This window comes from Anopheles cruzii, chromosome 2, assembly GCF_943734635.1.
Source record: "Anopheles cruzii chromosome 2, idAnoCruzAS_RS32_06, whole genome shotgun sequence".
NCBI classification, from domain to species: domain Eukaryota; kingdom Metazoa; phylum Arthropoda; class Insecta; order Diptera; family Culicidae; genus Anopheles; species Anopheles cruzii.
The window spans coordinates 56,544,533-56,558,766 of NC_069144.1; the positions used below are offsets into that span (position 1 = coordinate 56,544,533).

Here is a 14,234-nt window from a genome sequence, read left to right on the forward strand (position 1 = left end):
ATCACGACCGACGGGACCGCTTTACACATCCTTGGCCGTTCTCCACAAGTGCCCCACTAGGTTCAGCGCCAGGACAATGTCCACACACACACACGCGCGCGCGCCCACCCAAGGGCGGTGTTGCACTGGCTGGTGCTGCACACTGAATCTTTTATGTACTAATCCTGCACTATTTATGCGGTGGCCTCGATGTACTCTCCTTAGCCGGGCCGGGACCGGGTTGTTTACAGGACACAGAAGGATCCGGGCTTCCGTGGTTCCGGGTGGTTCGCAAAAGGGAAAGTTGGCGCAAACGCCGCCCGCTCACACACACACAGCGGAGGGCCGGCCGACGATGGCACGCACACAAACAAGGATCGACCGTGGTGGGTTGCAGTTTTCCCGCCAAAAAAATGGCACCTCTTGCCGTTTTGGGGCCGATGTCTCGCGAGCCCGTGGGGTGGGCGTTGTGAAATGAAGCTTAACCACCTCACCTCCTCACCTCACGCCGATGCCGCCTTCTGGGCGCGATGTTGCAAAAATTATCAACATTTGCATAATTATTTACCAACCGAGGCTCGGCTTAACTCTCGGGGCCGGGCCCGATATTTCTTCTCATTAATTTGTTAGATAAAATGCAATGCAAATAAATACAGCATCGAATCGAGGCCACCGTGGCCACCGCGTGTTCTCACTCCCGGCACCGAGCGGGCTTCTGCACCGGTGCTCAGACGGGTGGAAACAATTCCGCCCGCCCTTCTCGGCCCGGTACCAACCGTGGGCTAATTTTTCCCCAGCGACGACGACGGCGAAGGTTGGAGCAGCCACCCAAAAGATCCAATCGGATCCGGCGGCTCCAGCGGGTGTTGGTGAGCATAAATAAAGTCGGAGGGATTATGAGCAAGATTAGGGCCGCGCCGGACCGTTCGTCCGAAAGAAGGAATTGGCCGGCCAGTCAGCCAGCCAGCCAAAGGCTGATAGGCGCGCCTGGGGTCGGGCGTTGGGTTGCTGGGGGAAAGAGTGTTAGCATGTTCATGGTTCATTAGAAATCGATTTTACTACTTCAACCGGCGGCGGGAAGGCGCGGCGCGCTCCGTGCCATGCCTCACGGACTGTAAAGCAGGAAGTCCACACATCCTCGAAGCGGTCGTTGGGAAACGCTGGAAACATGCTTTGTTCCAGTACGCGGCCAGACAAGTAATTTATGAAACGGAATGAAACCCTGTATTCTCTAAACCCGAAGACTGTAACTACTTGGCTTTCAACGTACATTTGTCATAAACGCAAAGTTATTTCTTTATGAATCCAAACGTATCATTTGATCGTTTAGGTAACTAATGTGCAGAAAAGGTATTTTGTATAACAATATCACATGTGACTGGAAAAGTTTACTGAACGGAGGATATTCGACGTCGGAACATATCATGCAGGTTTAGTTGATTAACTTCATTTCAGGGTTCAGGCTATTAGGATTCTATTCATTTCTCCGATTCGATACGTACGTCATTTTGTTTTTTTGACTTGAAACTTTGAAAATAAGTTAGTGCCATTCTCCAAAAAATAAACTTGATTCTTCAGCGAATTATAAATTTATATTTGTGGCATTCGCTACTTTTGTTTGCAGTCCTAACCCAAACGCAATAACAATTTGCAGAAAACACGGTTTTGCATCGGATTATCACAGGCAATAAGAAAATGTGTTTTTTGAGAACTCTAAGCCTAAAATTTATGACTATCACCTGGTGAATCCACTGCAAAGCCAAGTTGTTTCGGTAGAAAGCCGACGCTCTTGGTTTGGTTAGACCAGTAGGGTATGATGCACCATGAGCTAGTAAAACCGGATCAAACACTGAATGCAGATTGTTACCGACGACAAAAGATTGATTTATGCTTTCAGTGGTGGAACAAACCGGAACGGACCTCAAAACACAGAAATGTGATATTACAACAAGACAACGCACCGGAGTACACTGCTAAAGACGCCAAAAATATGCTATAAAAACCTTTGATTGGGATACGTTATCGCACCGGCAGTATTCTCTAGATCTCTAGAATATTTAAACCGATGGTCCATTCATTCATTCATTCATTCATGGTCCTAAAGAAATATTTCACCTCAAACGAAGTCTACCAATCAATTTCGAGACAGGCAGCTCAACAAAAAACCACCGCCTGATCGGTCGAAGAAAGCAATTTTCTTACACCCAAAATGTTCCGACACATTTGGGACATTCAATTTCCAAATCACCATGCAGCGGCACCGTGTCAACACGCCAGAGCCGTACCCGATCGCTGCTGTTTGGCGCAAAAAAGTGGTTCCCGATCGGGGCCGATCACCATACACACACGGGGTCGCCAACGAGTGCAAACTAAAAATCATAAAATATGAAATTACCATCCGCGCACACACAAGACGGTCGGATTTGATTTGCAAATATGGACGTGTTCGAACCTCTCCATCATCGCATCGTCGTCGTCGTTGCACTGTGGCGCACCTTGGCCTGTAACCTGTAACCCCCCGCCCAGCGAGCGATGCATTCACGGCGCTGCAGTTGGCCACGAAAAAAAAGGGCCACGGCGAGGAAAATTAAAAACACAAATAAAAAGCCACAAACCGACGTGTGCGTCATGTAATCGACGGCCGTTACGTAAAAGGACCACCACCACCCGTTCGAGTTCGCCACGCGAACCAATTCCAAATGGAAGCTGAAATTGAAGCAACATAACGCCGCCTCTAATAACGTGACCAACCTCGAACCTCGTGTGTGTTATGTGACAGTTTACGTGGAAATCCGTGGAAGAATCGGCAAACGCGTGAAGTGTACCCCGAAAACGAGGTACCCCCTTGATTGACGTGCCGTTTCGAAGGTTCTTTCGTTTCGATTTCGAGGCCGGGGCACCGTCGGAGACCTTCCCGACTGGTCCCGACGACACGTGACTCCCTGTGTGACGATGGTCGGTGGTTTATGAAATAAAATCAAAAGCAAATGTGAGAATCTGTCTGTCGGAGGGCCAGGGGTCCCAAGACCGGTGGTTGCAACAAAAAGTGCAGCAGAAATGCACATTCAATTGCACATCGCTCACGCTCACGCTCTCTGTCTCACTCGCTGGCCACGTAGCTCGGCCACCGGTGTATGTGTGTATGTGTGTGGCACACATTGTGGCTACAAGCAAAGTGCAATCGAGTGCCCCCCTTGTGCCCCCCCCGTCCCTCCTCTGTCTGCTAATCACCTCGATCGCGTATTTATTATTGCGCCCCGATCTGGTTTGCTCACGTAGTCACATACACGTTGCCTGTCCTGGCCGGGCTCGGGTCGGACCGAGAGCGAGCGCGAGAGCATGTGTTATTATTAATAATAAAGTATTAATTTTGTTTACAACTAAGCGCTTTATTACGTATGCACTCCGCTTCTGCTGCCGGTTGTGTTGTGTGGAACGCGACTGGAGCGCGTGCAGCGCGATGCAACTGCACGCGAAACAAGAAAGTGCATCCGGACGGGGGGCCGAGAGAGGCGCGGCTGAAGAATAAAACCCCGGCACACACACAGTGAATATGGAACGTTGATCGGAACGAAATCTAAGCGCCGATTTGAATAATGCAATTTTGGTGCCAACCAGCCGCCGAAAGATCGGATCGCGGGCTCCTGGCCGATCGCTCGCGCTATCACCATCGTCATCGCCATCGCCATCATCATCATCATTATTATTAATATTGATTGCCCAAGGGTTGCCCTCGCTGCAGCACCACCCGGCCCCGCCGTAGAGCATAAGCCCTCTGCCAGACACATTTTATTCATATTTTGCTTTCATCTTGCCACACGGGCGCGCGCACGTGTGCGAGTGTGTGTGTGTGCGGGGAGAGGCCCTTTTGTGTTGTTGTGCTGTGTGTTTGTTGTGGGCTGCCAGCTGGGTTTTTTTAGCCCTTTTTTAGTCCGTTTACTGTGTGTTGTTCCTCGGGCCGGCCCGGCCCCGGCTTGTTGCCAACTAATAATCGTCATAATCGTCAGCTCCGGTGCATTGTATGCAGTCGCCGAGTGCCGAGTGGCCTCGTGTGCATACGTACACATATTGTATAAAACTAATTATATTACCCACCTCGTGCACCCTCCACTCGCCGGATACCGAAAGGGGGGCAGCAGCCCGTTTCGTAATCGGAACGGCGCGCCACGGATTTAATTTTCACCACCACCACCACCACCGGTGCGAGCCGACCGATTCGAACTGGCCGATTAACGAAACGCAAGAAATAAAACAATTGTTTATTGTTAGATCTGCTTTTCTTTGGCGCCTATTTATGGCGCACGGAACCGAAGGGGCCAAGGCGAAAGTGCATCGAAGTGCAGCTCTGATCGCGGAGCGAGGGGGTCTGCCGCTGCCGGGTGGCTAGCGGAGGCAATAATAGTACTTAGTAGCAACCCATCGTGAAGTCGTAAAGCCGCCCTAGCCGCGAAGCAATCATCATTCTCTCCGCCGTCTCTCCGCCGTCTCTTCTCCGCCGTCTGCTCCTTGACCGAGCCCGGACCAGAAGGTTAGACTGGGAGAAGGCGTCCGCAACGCAAATCAGGGAGGGTGCTAATTAAGTTTAGTAGTCAAAACTGCGGCGAGCGCACAAATTAAAACATAAAATTTGTCCGACTTGCGCCACGCACGTCGCACACAATCGTTTGCAATCAATCCACGGGGTCCGGGGCGCACGTTTCCAAATAAAGGCACAACACAGCGAGGTCCGTATGCGCGCCCGCGCCGATTGTAACACTGATTGCTAATAATTATTGTTGTAATTAACCTCCGCCACTCCGCCAGACTCCAGATCCGAGAGTGAGAAAACTGTAAGTTTTAAGGTCAGATAAGAACCGCGCCATTCCGATTCGATTCGCGTACAACAAAACGTGGCCGAGGGGGTACATTAATTACCACCGGGCACCGGTTGCTGTCTGGCTGGCGATCATTTAAAGAACTTTAAGCGCGACGCCGTGGCATCGATTGAGTCGTCATACGATTTTGCTGACCCGCTAGGACCGAGTGTATGATCGCCAATGATCGTACCCGTTTAAGGATCACCAACATCAGCTCAGCCAAGCCATCAGCATCTCCATAACCGATCAAACAGGACGGCCAGAAATTCAGGAGGACTGGCCCAGGAAACACCGAAACTAGACTTCTTCTACGATTCGCCGTCCATCGCCATGCTGTCCTGGGGACAATCAGTTAAATGGGTCCACTTCGGCGCGAAAGATCATCTTTTTTAATCATAATCAAAATGAAACTCTTTCTTCAACAACAAATCGCAATCGAGCATTGCGAACGATCGATTGCAAGGCGCTCACAAACCATTCGACGGACATGGACATCGGAATGTCTTCCAGGAGGTCTTAGGCTCACAATGCGATCACACACACTTCCCATTCTACAGTAGCAGCGAACAGCGACCCATCGGCGCAACATGACGCAACATAAATTTCGTCAATAGCTGCCCGCGGTGCCTATTTCTGGGCCAGAGAGCAGCCCAATGATAAGCGTTATAAAAATAAGCCAATGTTTACTTAAAACAAGCCCCTCGCGGGGCCTCTTCATAAATAACTGACCGATAGGGGACGACAGGCTGGTAGTTCGATTCGAGAAGCACGAAGCACGTGCCTCACGAATGATCGCAGGCCCCGTAATCAGGTTGTTCGATCGGTTTGGGAACCTTTCTTTGGATTGTTCGTTTCAGTTCTTTTGCTTACAACCGCACGGCAAGAATTGGCATCCCGGGAACGCTGGACCACAACTACAGATGCAACTGAAGCTATGAATCGCTCACCAAGCGCGTAAAATTATCAATCGTCTTCAGACGTCGTAAAACATGCGGCCGGCAGACGAAATGCTGGCCTCATCGGATCATCGGAAACGAACACAAACAGAGGAACATTAATTAAAATGTTGTCCCTCGGTGGTGGCGGGTGCTGCGCATAACCCCTTTCCCGGGGAGTCTTGTGGCCGATGGCCGATGTTGTGTCCGATGGTAGGAAGGAAAACTAACGACGCCGAATGCCGGCCACACAACCACACGGGAAGATCGTTGATGAATAACTCTGTTTATAGTTTTATTAATCAACCATTTATTTATCTCCCCCCGCGTCTCCCTTGCCCCTCCGTTCCATCGATTGAAGAGGCAGGAGTGTCACTTGCGGACGGTACTCACTTGCGCGACATACCGCGACCTCATCTACTCGACGAACTGGACTTGACAACAAGCCCATGCCCAAAGAGGGGTCCCGGTTTCCGGTTGCGTAAATCGGTCCGCAGCCGGACACTAATCTTTACGGCGCACGATTCTACAAAACTTTCGGCCCTCCCGGTGACACGTTTGTCGGCGTTTTGCGTGCCGCAAGACAACGTGGCCACTCCGGAAGACGTTCTAACCGAAGTTCCACGTCCGATCGATAAGACCGGCGCGCTCGGTTGCCGGTTCGGACACCGGAAGAGAAGAGTTGCCTGTGGTGGTGCGCGAAGCCGCCGTCGACACCGAGTATCTAAACAACGTCGTAAAATATGAAATGATTAAAGAAGGGAATTTAATTGTCGCTTATCAAATGCGGGGTTTGGGAACATATTTTCGTGGGGGGCGGGAGGTCCGGAAGACGCCCTTCGTCTCGCTGCCTCCTATCGCCGGTCGGAGATGGTCGATTACTTTTTGGGGCCCCCTGTTTGCAGGGTTGCTTCTTTTTGGGCCCAACGTGGCCCCGAAGGTGGCCAGAAGTTGCTAAGTGGGTTTTCGACCCGCCGAGTGCCGAAGACAACCACGAAGAAGAACGACAACACACGATCAAGTTTCATCAATGTTTCCCTTCGAACTAATTGTGTTACTGGTGCGCGAACCGAACTGCGTCATACGCGGGATATGCGCGAAAAGTGTCACGCGGCGGGGCAAATATGGAAAGAAAAGTTGAAGAAGAAAAAAGCAGCAGACACCAAGGCCACGGGAGAGAAGAAACACTTCTTTTATCAATAAATATATAAAAACATGTCCCCCTAAAAACCGAGAGCAAAAAACAATAAGAGGCCAAAAGAATGAGAGCTTGTTAGAAGGGTTGGAAGTTGTTCCATTGCTTTATCTTATCTTCGAATTATGCTCAATTACATTGTTACCGTTTCTGATGGCACACACCGCCGGTTCCTTCGGCTCACTTTCTTGGGCAGAGAGAAAAGTATGGCCTTATCACGAAACGTGTGTGCAGTCACCTGTTGCGTGCTTCCAAATCCACGATTGCGAAATTCGAAACGATCAAAACATCATCCCTCTCTCTCGCTCTCTCGCTCTTGGGCTCTCCCTCTCTGGTTCACACATTCATCCGGCCATTTGGGAAAGCATTTAAAATGGTTACCCCACACGGCCTTAGGAGCTTCTTCCTGCTTCACTGTCACGATCTTAGGCAACACGCCGCGTGGTCACAATCTGTGCAAACAGTGACGTGACGACGGGCCGTGCCGATAATGGTGTTTTATATCGATCAAAAATGCGTCATCGAAATTTGAAATATATATATCTCTTTCGAAGCGCAAATAAACTGGCGAGAAAAGATAGTCGTCTGGCGTCGGCAGCTAGCACACGGAATGAACAGCAGCAACCCTACGGCACCAGACGGTCAATATTGGCTTTGAGTCGGTCGCAACAAAATTCTCTTGTGTTTGATTAAACATCGGAATTTGTTACGAAAATTGTGCTGTTCGAGTTTACATATTAAAACTTCGACCGAAAGACCCTTCAAAACTACAGTAGTAACATTTAGGATGGAAAGTATCGAGCTCTGAAAAGTCACGATCATTTGGAGTGAGTATCTCTTTTCATCCATTGTCACATATCGACGCAAAAATTCCGGTTTAAACAGAGCTTTCTCTTAATCAAATGTTCGTGCAATATGAGGCCAACACGTTGTTTTGATAACTTTACTATGTCAGTTAACTGACGCAATCATTTAAAATGATTTTCTGCATTTTTTGGAATGTTTTCTGGTGTTACTGATTCATTTGGACGATCGTTGCGTTCTGCATCATCGGTGTCTCTAAGACCTCCTTTGAGGTCAGCAAACCAAGCGTTTTATTGTAGTTTCTGATGGAACGGAATCCTTATAATACTTTTCAAATCATTACTTCGTTTGGACAGTATTTTTTCTCATCAAAATGCAATAACTCGCAAACTTATGAGAAGAACCAGAAACGATGAATGCCATAAGACTAGCAGCACTTATGGGTTAGGCTAGGGACTTTTCAGCCCACGTGTTATAGTCCATCAGTACCATTTTGGCCTGTGATCGGGCATTGAAGTCGGGCCTTCCGGTCGGTGACGTAGGACCATTTTTCGCCCACTTACTTTTGAAGCCATTAACATTAACGGTGAAAACGCCCAGCCTAAGACAATCGGCGCCGGTGGCACACAACTTTTCCGGCCCGTTTGCTTCCAACATACACACACACACACTCGCGCGACGTGTATGAGTCATTTTTCTCGCCATCGCGCTCGCTATCGCCTAATGACATCAGCGAGCGAGCATCGCGGGGCGAGCGCTCGTGAGATACAAATTATATGTGTGTATAAAATAAAAGCCAACAACGGTGCGGGACATTCCCGCCGTGTTGTCACCTTCCCGAAATCTGCGCCCTTCCCCGTGGAAAACTGGACCCACTGCGGGGGGCCAATAGTTTTCCACGGTTTCCACCGTTATTCTCGTTTCCCGTTCGTTCGTTCGTGGAAACGTGGTCGGATTGGTTCTACCCTTTTCATTTCAAAACGCACACGTACTTTGCGTGTGCGCGGCGTAAACGACGCGCAACGACGGTGCCCCTGTTGCGCTCGATACTCATCGCAAGATCTGGATCTTGACACAGAAAGGACCGGAGCATATGTGTACCGGCGATTGACAGCGAAACGATCGACCGTGGCCCCTGGTGAAGGTGGAAAAGAGACCGTCAAAGAGCAAGAGCTAGGGAGAACGGGAAACGCGAAAAGGAAGCAGTCCAGGCGCAGCCACCGCCAGAACGGCACGGGGCACTTACTTTCGTAGGCATTTTCATTAATAACATCATACATTTTATTACACCCCAGGCTCCACTCATCACCACCCACCGCCAACCTCCCGCACTGGTTCCCAACCAACTCCCCATCCCCCTGGCAGACCCGAGACACAAAACAGCGCCCCGTTCGCGGGCGCGGCGCATTCCCGGCACTCGTTTTTCTCTTATTAATAAATTATAATTTATATATTTTTATCGTCGCACGCGGCCCCCGACCTCGCGGCCGCTTCCAGTATTCGCTACCGCCGTCGTCTCGATCTTTGCATCGTTCCGGCCATCGAGTTCTAAGTTCGAGTTTTGGTGTTGTTGTTTTTGGGGCCACGTTTCTGAGTGTGAGTGCAGTGTGAGTTCGATTTGAAGTATTTTGTTTGTTAATTTTAACAAAACAGAATTCTGGATGTTACTGTATTAGTAAATTTGCCCTTTTTTGCAGTATTCAGTATCGTGGACTTAGCGTAGAGGGTAAAATGGCAAATGGGCTCACTATTTGGACAACGTCAAAGCCAAGTACGGAGTCAAAGGGTAGTCAAAGGTCAACTGACCAACCTACCAGGGAACGATGGTGAGCGTGTCCGTTGCCGACATGGCAGGTCGCCGAGAACACGTTTTTAGTGTAACCGTTCACAAACGTGGCAGCCAACGTGCTTTTTTGAACAACAACTTCTACCTTAATTTAATTTAATTTTATTTTGCTGCCAGTTGTCTTCGGGAGGTGTCTAAATGTTGATTTTAAGTGTGACAAATTTAAGTTCTTTTCACATGTCCGTTACCTCTGCTATCATCTCCAATTCTATTCGGCGGTTGTTTAGCACCGTTGTGTGAACTTTGGCAATGTTTTCACCGAGTATAGAATCTCCATACATCTAATCATTTTCGAAAAAACACTCAACAATCAACTCCCTTGAACGATTGTTACACAACAAATCCACGTCCAAACTGGTTAAAACTTTGGTGGGTTTACTGTCAGAAGATTGACAATCAAAGTCACTAGCTTTCATTTGCTAGTGCTGCCATCTTCATGTTAAGTTCGGAAACATATCAAGTCACTCTCGTATGGAAGAAGCAAATCGGCACCGGAATTGGGCAGAAAACCGAGATAAGATTCTCTTTAAGATGTTGATCGCGGTGTTCGTTCATTCGGTCAAGTCGATCCATGAACTGCTTTGAGTAGCTCGAAACAATAGGAAACAGATTACGGAGCATAACCGGTAACCGGGGTACAGAAGGTTCAATTTCCGGCCCAATATTCCTGGGATTCCCAAATTCCCGCGGTCCTATCGGGGGTCTTCGAAGGCGCCGCACCCAAAAAGGGAATGGCCTCTCTTGCGGGAGGCAATGAAATACAATGATATGATAAGAGGATGATAAAAATCTTCGCGCACAGCCAGTTGCCGCGATCGTTGCCGCGCTGTCGCCGTCGTCGTCGCCGCCAGCTCCAGGCCGCATATTTATATTAGTGTTATTATTTTTATGATTTTTTACGAGACCGGCTCCGGCGGACCAGCAACGGAACGGCGGTGCACGGCGTTGGCGGAGCAGAGCGCAGAGAGCATGGAGCAAAAAAAAAAACGGTACACATTTTATTTATTTTAATGTGCGCCACCCCGTCGCTGCCCCCTCACGCGACCTTTGCCTTCCGAGAGTGTTGCTCTTCCTCGGCCGTTCGCTCTCTCTCTCTCTCGCGCGCTCTTTCGCGGGTTCATAACGCGTTCCATTCCCGGTTCCGCGTGGTTCGGCGAAAGAGTGTCAGCGCGGCGGATGCGCCTCTCGGCGGCTTAAAGGCCACGCACACAAGACGTTAATGATTTCGGTGCGCAGGATGGTTGGAAGGGAGAGGGTTCTACCGCCTTCCGTGGGTGTTTGGCTTGTCACTCCCACCGACCGGGGGAGGGGAGGCCGTGAGTGAGAAATAAGCCGAGGGAAAACGGGAAACACACACTAAACTAATATAATATATATTTAATTTCGTGCGCCGCGCCGTGGCAGCTGTCTCTTAGCGCTGCCCCGGAACCCTTCCGCCGTACTGCCGCCGCACCCCCATACGGGACGGAACGGGCGTGTTGTCAACAGTCCCAGTCCGCTGCAAACCAATAAATAGAGCTGGAAACATGTTTTGCTTAACAAGTCCAACTCTCCCGGCCCCGGAATAAGCCTTTTTCCCTTCAACCCGTTCGCTGGGGTCCACGGATTCTGGTCTCCGAAGTGAGCCGCGCAGCTAAACCTTCGGTTCTATTTTTAAGCCGCCGGACTCTCCGGGACCTGGAACCGGGCGACGGAGGGGCGAGGCCACACCGCGGCGCACCGCACGTGTCATTGTGCTTATGCTGCGCAAAGTGCATCGCGTGGCCCAAGAGAATCTTAAACTCTTCTTTAAAATAAATTTCGATTTAATTCAACTTTTCCTCCCAAGGGCTTAAGGGAACCGGGGGGGGGACACTTACCCTTTCTTCCTCGCGTATCATCTCCGCGATGCCCGGCTTGATCTCCATATCGTCCGGATGCTGGTTCGTAGTGATCGCGGACGAAAGCGACGACATCGCGGACATGGCGGCCGAATCGAGGGCCGGCGGAAGCGGGAACGTGGCCAGTGCACCGGCCGCCCCACCCGACTGACCGGCGGACGTCGTGGGCGGAATGGGTGACGGGATCTCGTGGCCACCGCTGCCGCCACTGCCACCACCGCCGCCATCACCGGGCGCACTGTCGGCCGGGCTGCCCATGCTGCTCCGCTCACCGGATGGCCACCGACGCTTCCGGGCGCTCTTCGGTGTCGAGGCCTGCACCGCGGCCGCCGCCGCCGCCTCCAGTCCTGCTGCCCCGAGAGGCCACTCGGCCGCCGCTGCGGCTGCGGCCGCTGCCGCTGCTGCCGTGGCCGCCACCATATCGCGCGGCGAAAGGTGCGAATCGCGGGACAAATCTCGCGCCCCGCCACCACCGGATCCACCCGACCCGTACGTGTCCAGTCGGTGGTGTTGGGGGTCTTTGGTCGAGTCGCGATCACGCGACGCTCTTTGCTTTTTCGTGGACCCACCACCGGCACCCGCCGTCACCGTACTGTTGCCTCCACCGGCTCCATTCGCGGCCGCAGCCGCCAGCAGCGAACTGTGGACGATGGCGAGCGGATTGACGAGCTTCGAGTCGGTGTCCATCGGATCGAGCCCGCTCCGGCTGCCGGCTCCGGCCCGGTCGCCACCGACGCCGGTGTCCACGTCGGCCAGCCCGCGGATCTTCAGCATCTCGGCCACCTTCAGCAGCGGCCCGATCTGCTCCTGGCTCACGTTGATCTCGCCCTTGTACATAAACTCGACGATCGCCTTCAGCTCGGCCCAGCTGACGTCGCGCATGATCACGATCGGGTGCTTGCACGGGTTGTCGAAGAAGAGCGTCTGGAAGTAGGGGCTGCAGGCGGACAGGACCATCTTGTGGGCCTTCATCGACTGGCCGTCGCAGGCGAGCGTCACGTCGACGAACGACTCGCTCTGGAGCAGCTGATCGAACACGCTCGTCAGGTTCGTCTGGTAGTTGTTCCAGCGCAGACAGAACTGCTGGCCAGTGCCTGTACCACCTCCGCTTCCGCCCCCTCCACCACCACCTCCCGGGGATCCACGGTCCCCGGCGCAGGGGGACGGTGCGTGCTGTGACGGTTGGTGCGGTGTCGGTTGCCGGCCCGGGCTGCGCGGGCTGCTGGCGGTGGACTTGTGGCTGACGTTATGCTGCATCGACGGGTGCTCCATGGCGAGCGGGGACGCGGGGGGCGATAGCTTCACGGTCGGCTCCTGCTCCTGCTCCTCCAGCAGGGAGCGATGCTTCAGCGAGAGCGTCGACAGCGACGAGGAAGACGAGCTCGAGGAGCTCGACGAGCAGGACGAGCTGGACGACGACGAGTTGGATCCTGGCTCCGGGTCTTCGGTTCGGCTTCGGTTGCCGGACTGCTTCGGTTGAGGATCGTTCCCGGCGGTGGCGACTGGTGGCGGCGGTGGTGGCGCTGGTGACGACGGATGGGACACCTGCGTTGATGAGGCTGCGGCTGCTGGCGGTGGCGTGTCCGAGGGCATGGCGAACCGTCGGAGGGTGAAGCCTACCCCGCCTGCGGCCACCCTGCGGCTTGCCGGGTCCGCGGGACAGCGAAGCACCGGGCGCCTATGTTGTCCCTTTCTCGCGAGGCGTCTGCTGCTATCTCACTCACACACACGTGCCGGGTCTCTCGGAAAATCTGTCACAAAACCGTTCGAAACGGTTTCTAGCTTGTTTCTCTCTCTCTCACACACACGCTCTCACGCTTTTATGTTTTTATGCTCATCTTTGGACCACACACACGCACACAGGCACACACACAGCTTCTTCAGATTCGGTTTTGAAGCGTCAAGAAACGTTGTTTAATGTTTAACACTGATTCATTGTGGGAAAATGGCAAAAAACAGGACGATAAGTTGCGGAACCGGAAAAAAGCGCGCGAACCGGAAGGACGATAGTCCGACCGACAGACACACGCACACATCGATGGGAGCACGTGCTCGACGCTCCCCACGTTACCCTCTTCGAGAGAGAGTGTCCTTTTGATGCCGGGAGCGCGATTCGCTCGCCACTCGCCGGCGTCTTCGAAACTCCGCGCGCGCCAACTCTATATTCGATGATGTCGTTGGACACTTAATCACCTTTTAATGTCTCACTCATTTTCCCGCCACTTGCCAGGCGGGGAGGCGGCCAGTTCCTGCTTCTACCCTGCTTTGTGGCCAGAGTGTATAGAAACACCATTTACGGCGCAGTTCTTAAACCCCGCCCGACCGACCGACCCCGGGGCCGGGCTATTTCCTGCTTCGCGGAGCTTAACTTTTCCCGGTTTTTGTGTTTCTATTTCTAATTCAACGTTTCCGCCGTGTGTTCCGCCTGCAACCCGAAAAAGAGGAGATGAAGAACCGAGAAGAAGACCGAGACCGGCTGATGGGGTCTGGTCGCTCGCTTCTTATGGTGCTGGGGGCCGTATTTTAACCGCCTTCATTTCCAACCATATTGGGCCATTTGTTTGCTCGGCAAATAATCCGCCTCGCCACACACTCGCGCCGCTAGGCCGCATCTGAGGCCAAGACCCGAGACCCGAGACCTAATGGCTGAGGTGTTTTTAATTGTTTATTTCTCATTTTGGTATAATTATGTGTATCCAAATTTGAATAATCACACTTGGCGCGCAACAGACCCCGCCA

The 14,234-nt window shown here is 52.1% G+C and overlaps 1 protein-coding gene across 1 annotated transcript in view; it reads right to left on the reverse strand.

Annotated features, from left to right (window-relative positions):
• Positions 1-13,088, reverse strand: part of LOC128267050 (protein bric-a-brac 1-like) — a 107,946-nt gene extending 94,858 nt beyond the window's left edge. The window contains exon 1 of the mRNA XM_053003842.1: positions 11,475-13,088. Within this exon, the coding sequence (XP_052859802.1) occupies positions 11,475-13,088 (1,614 nt within the window). The remainder of the gene's footprint in view (positions 1-11,474) is intronic.
• Positions 13,089-14,234: the final 1,146 nt, after the last annotated feature.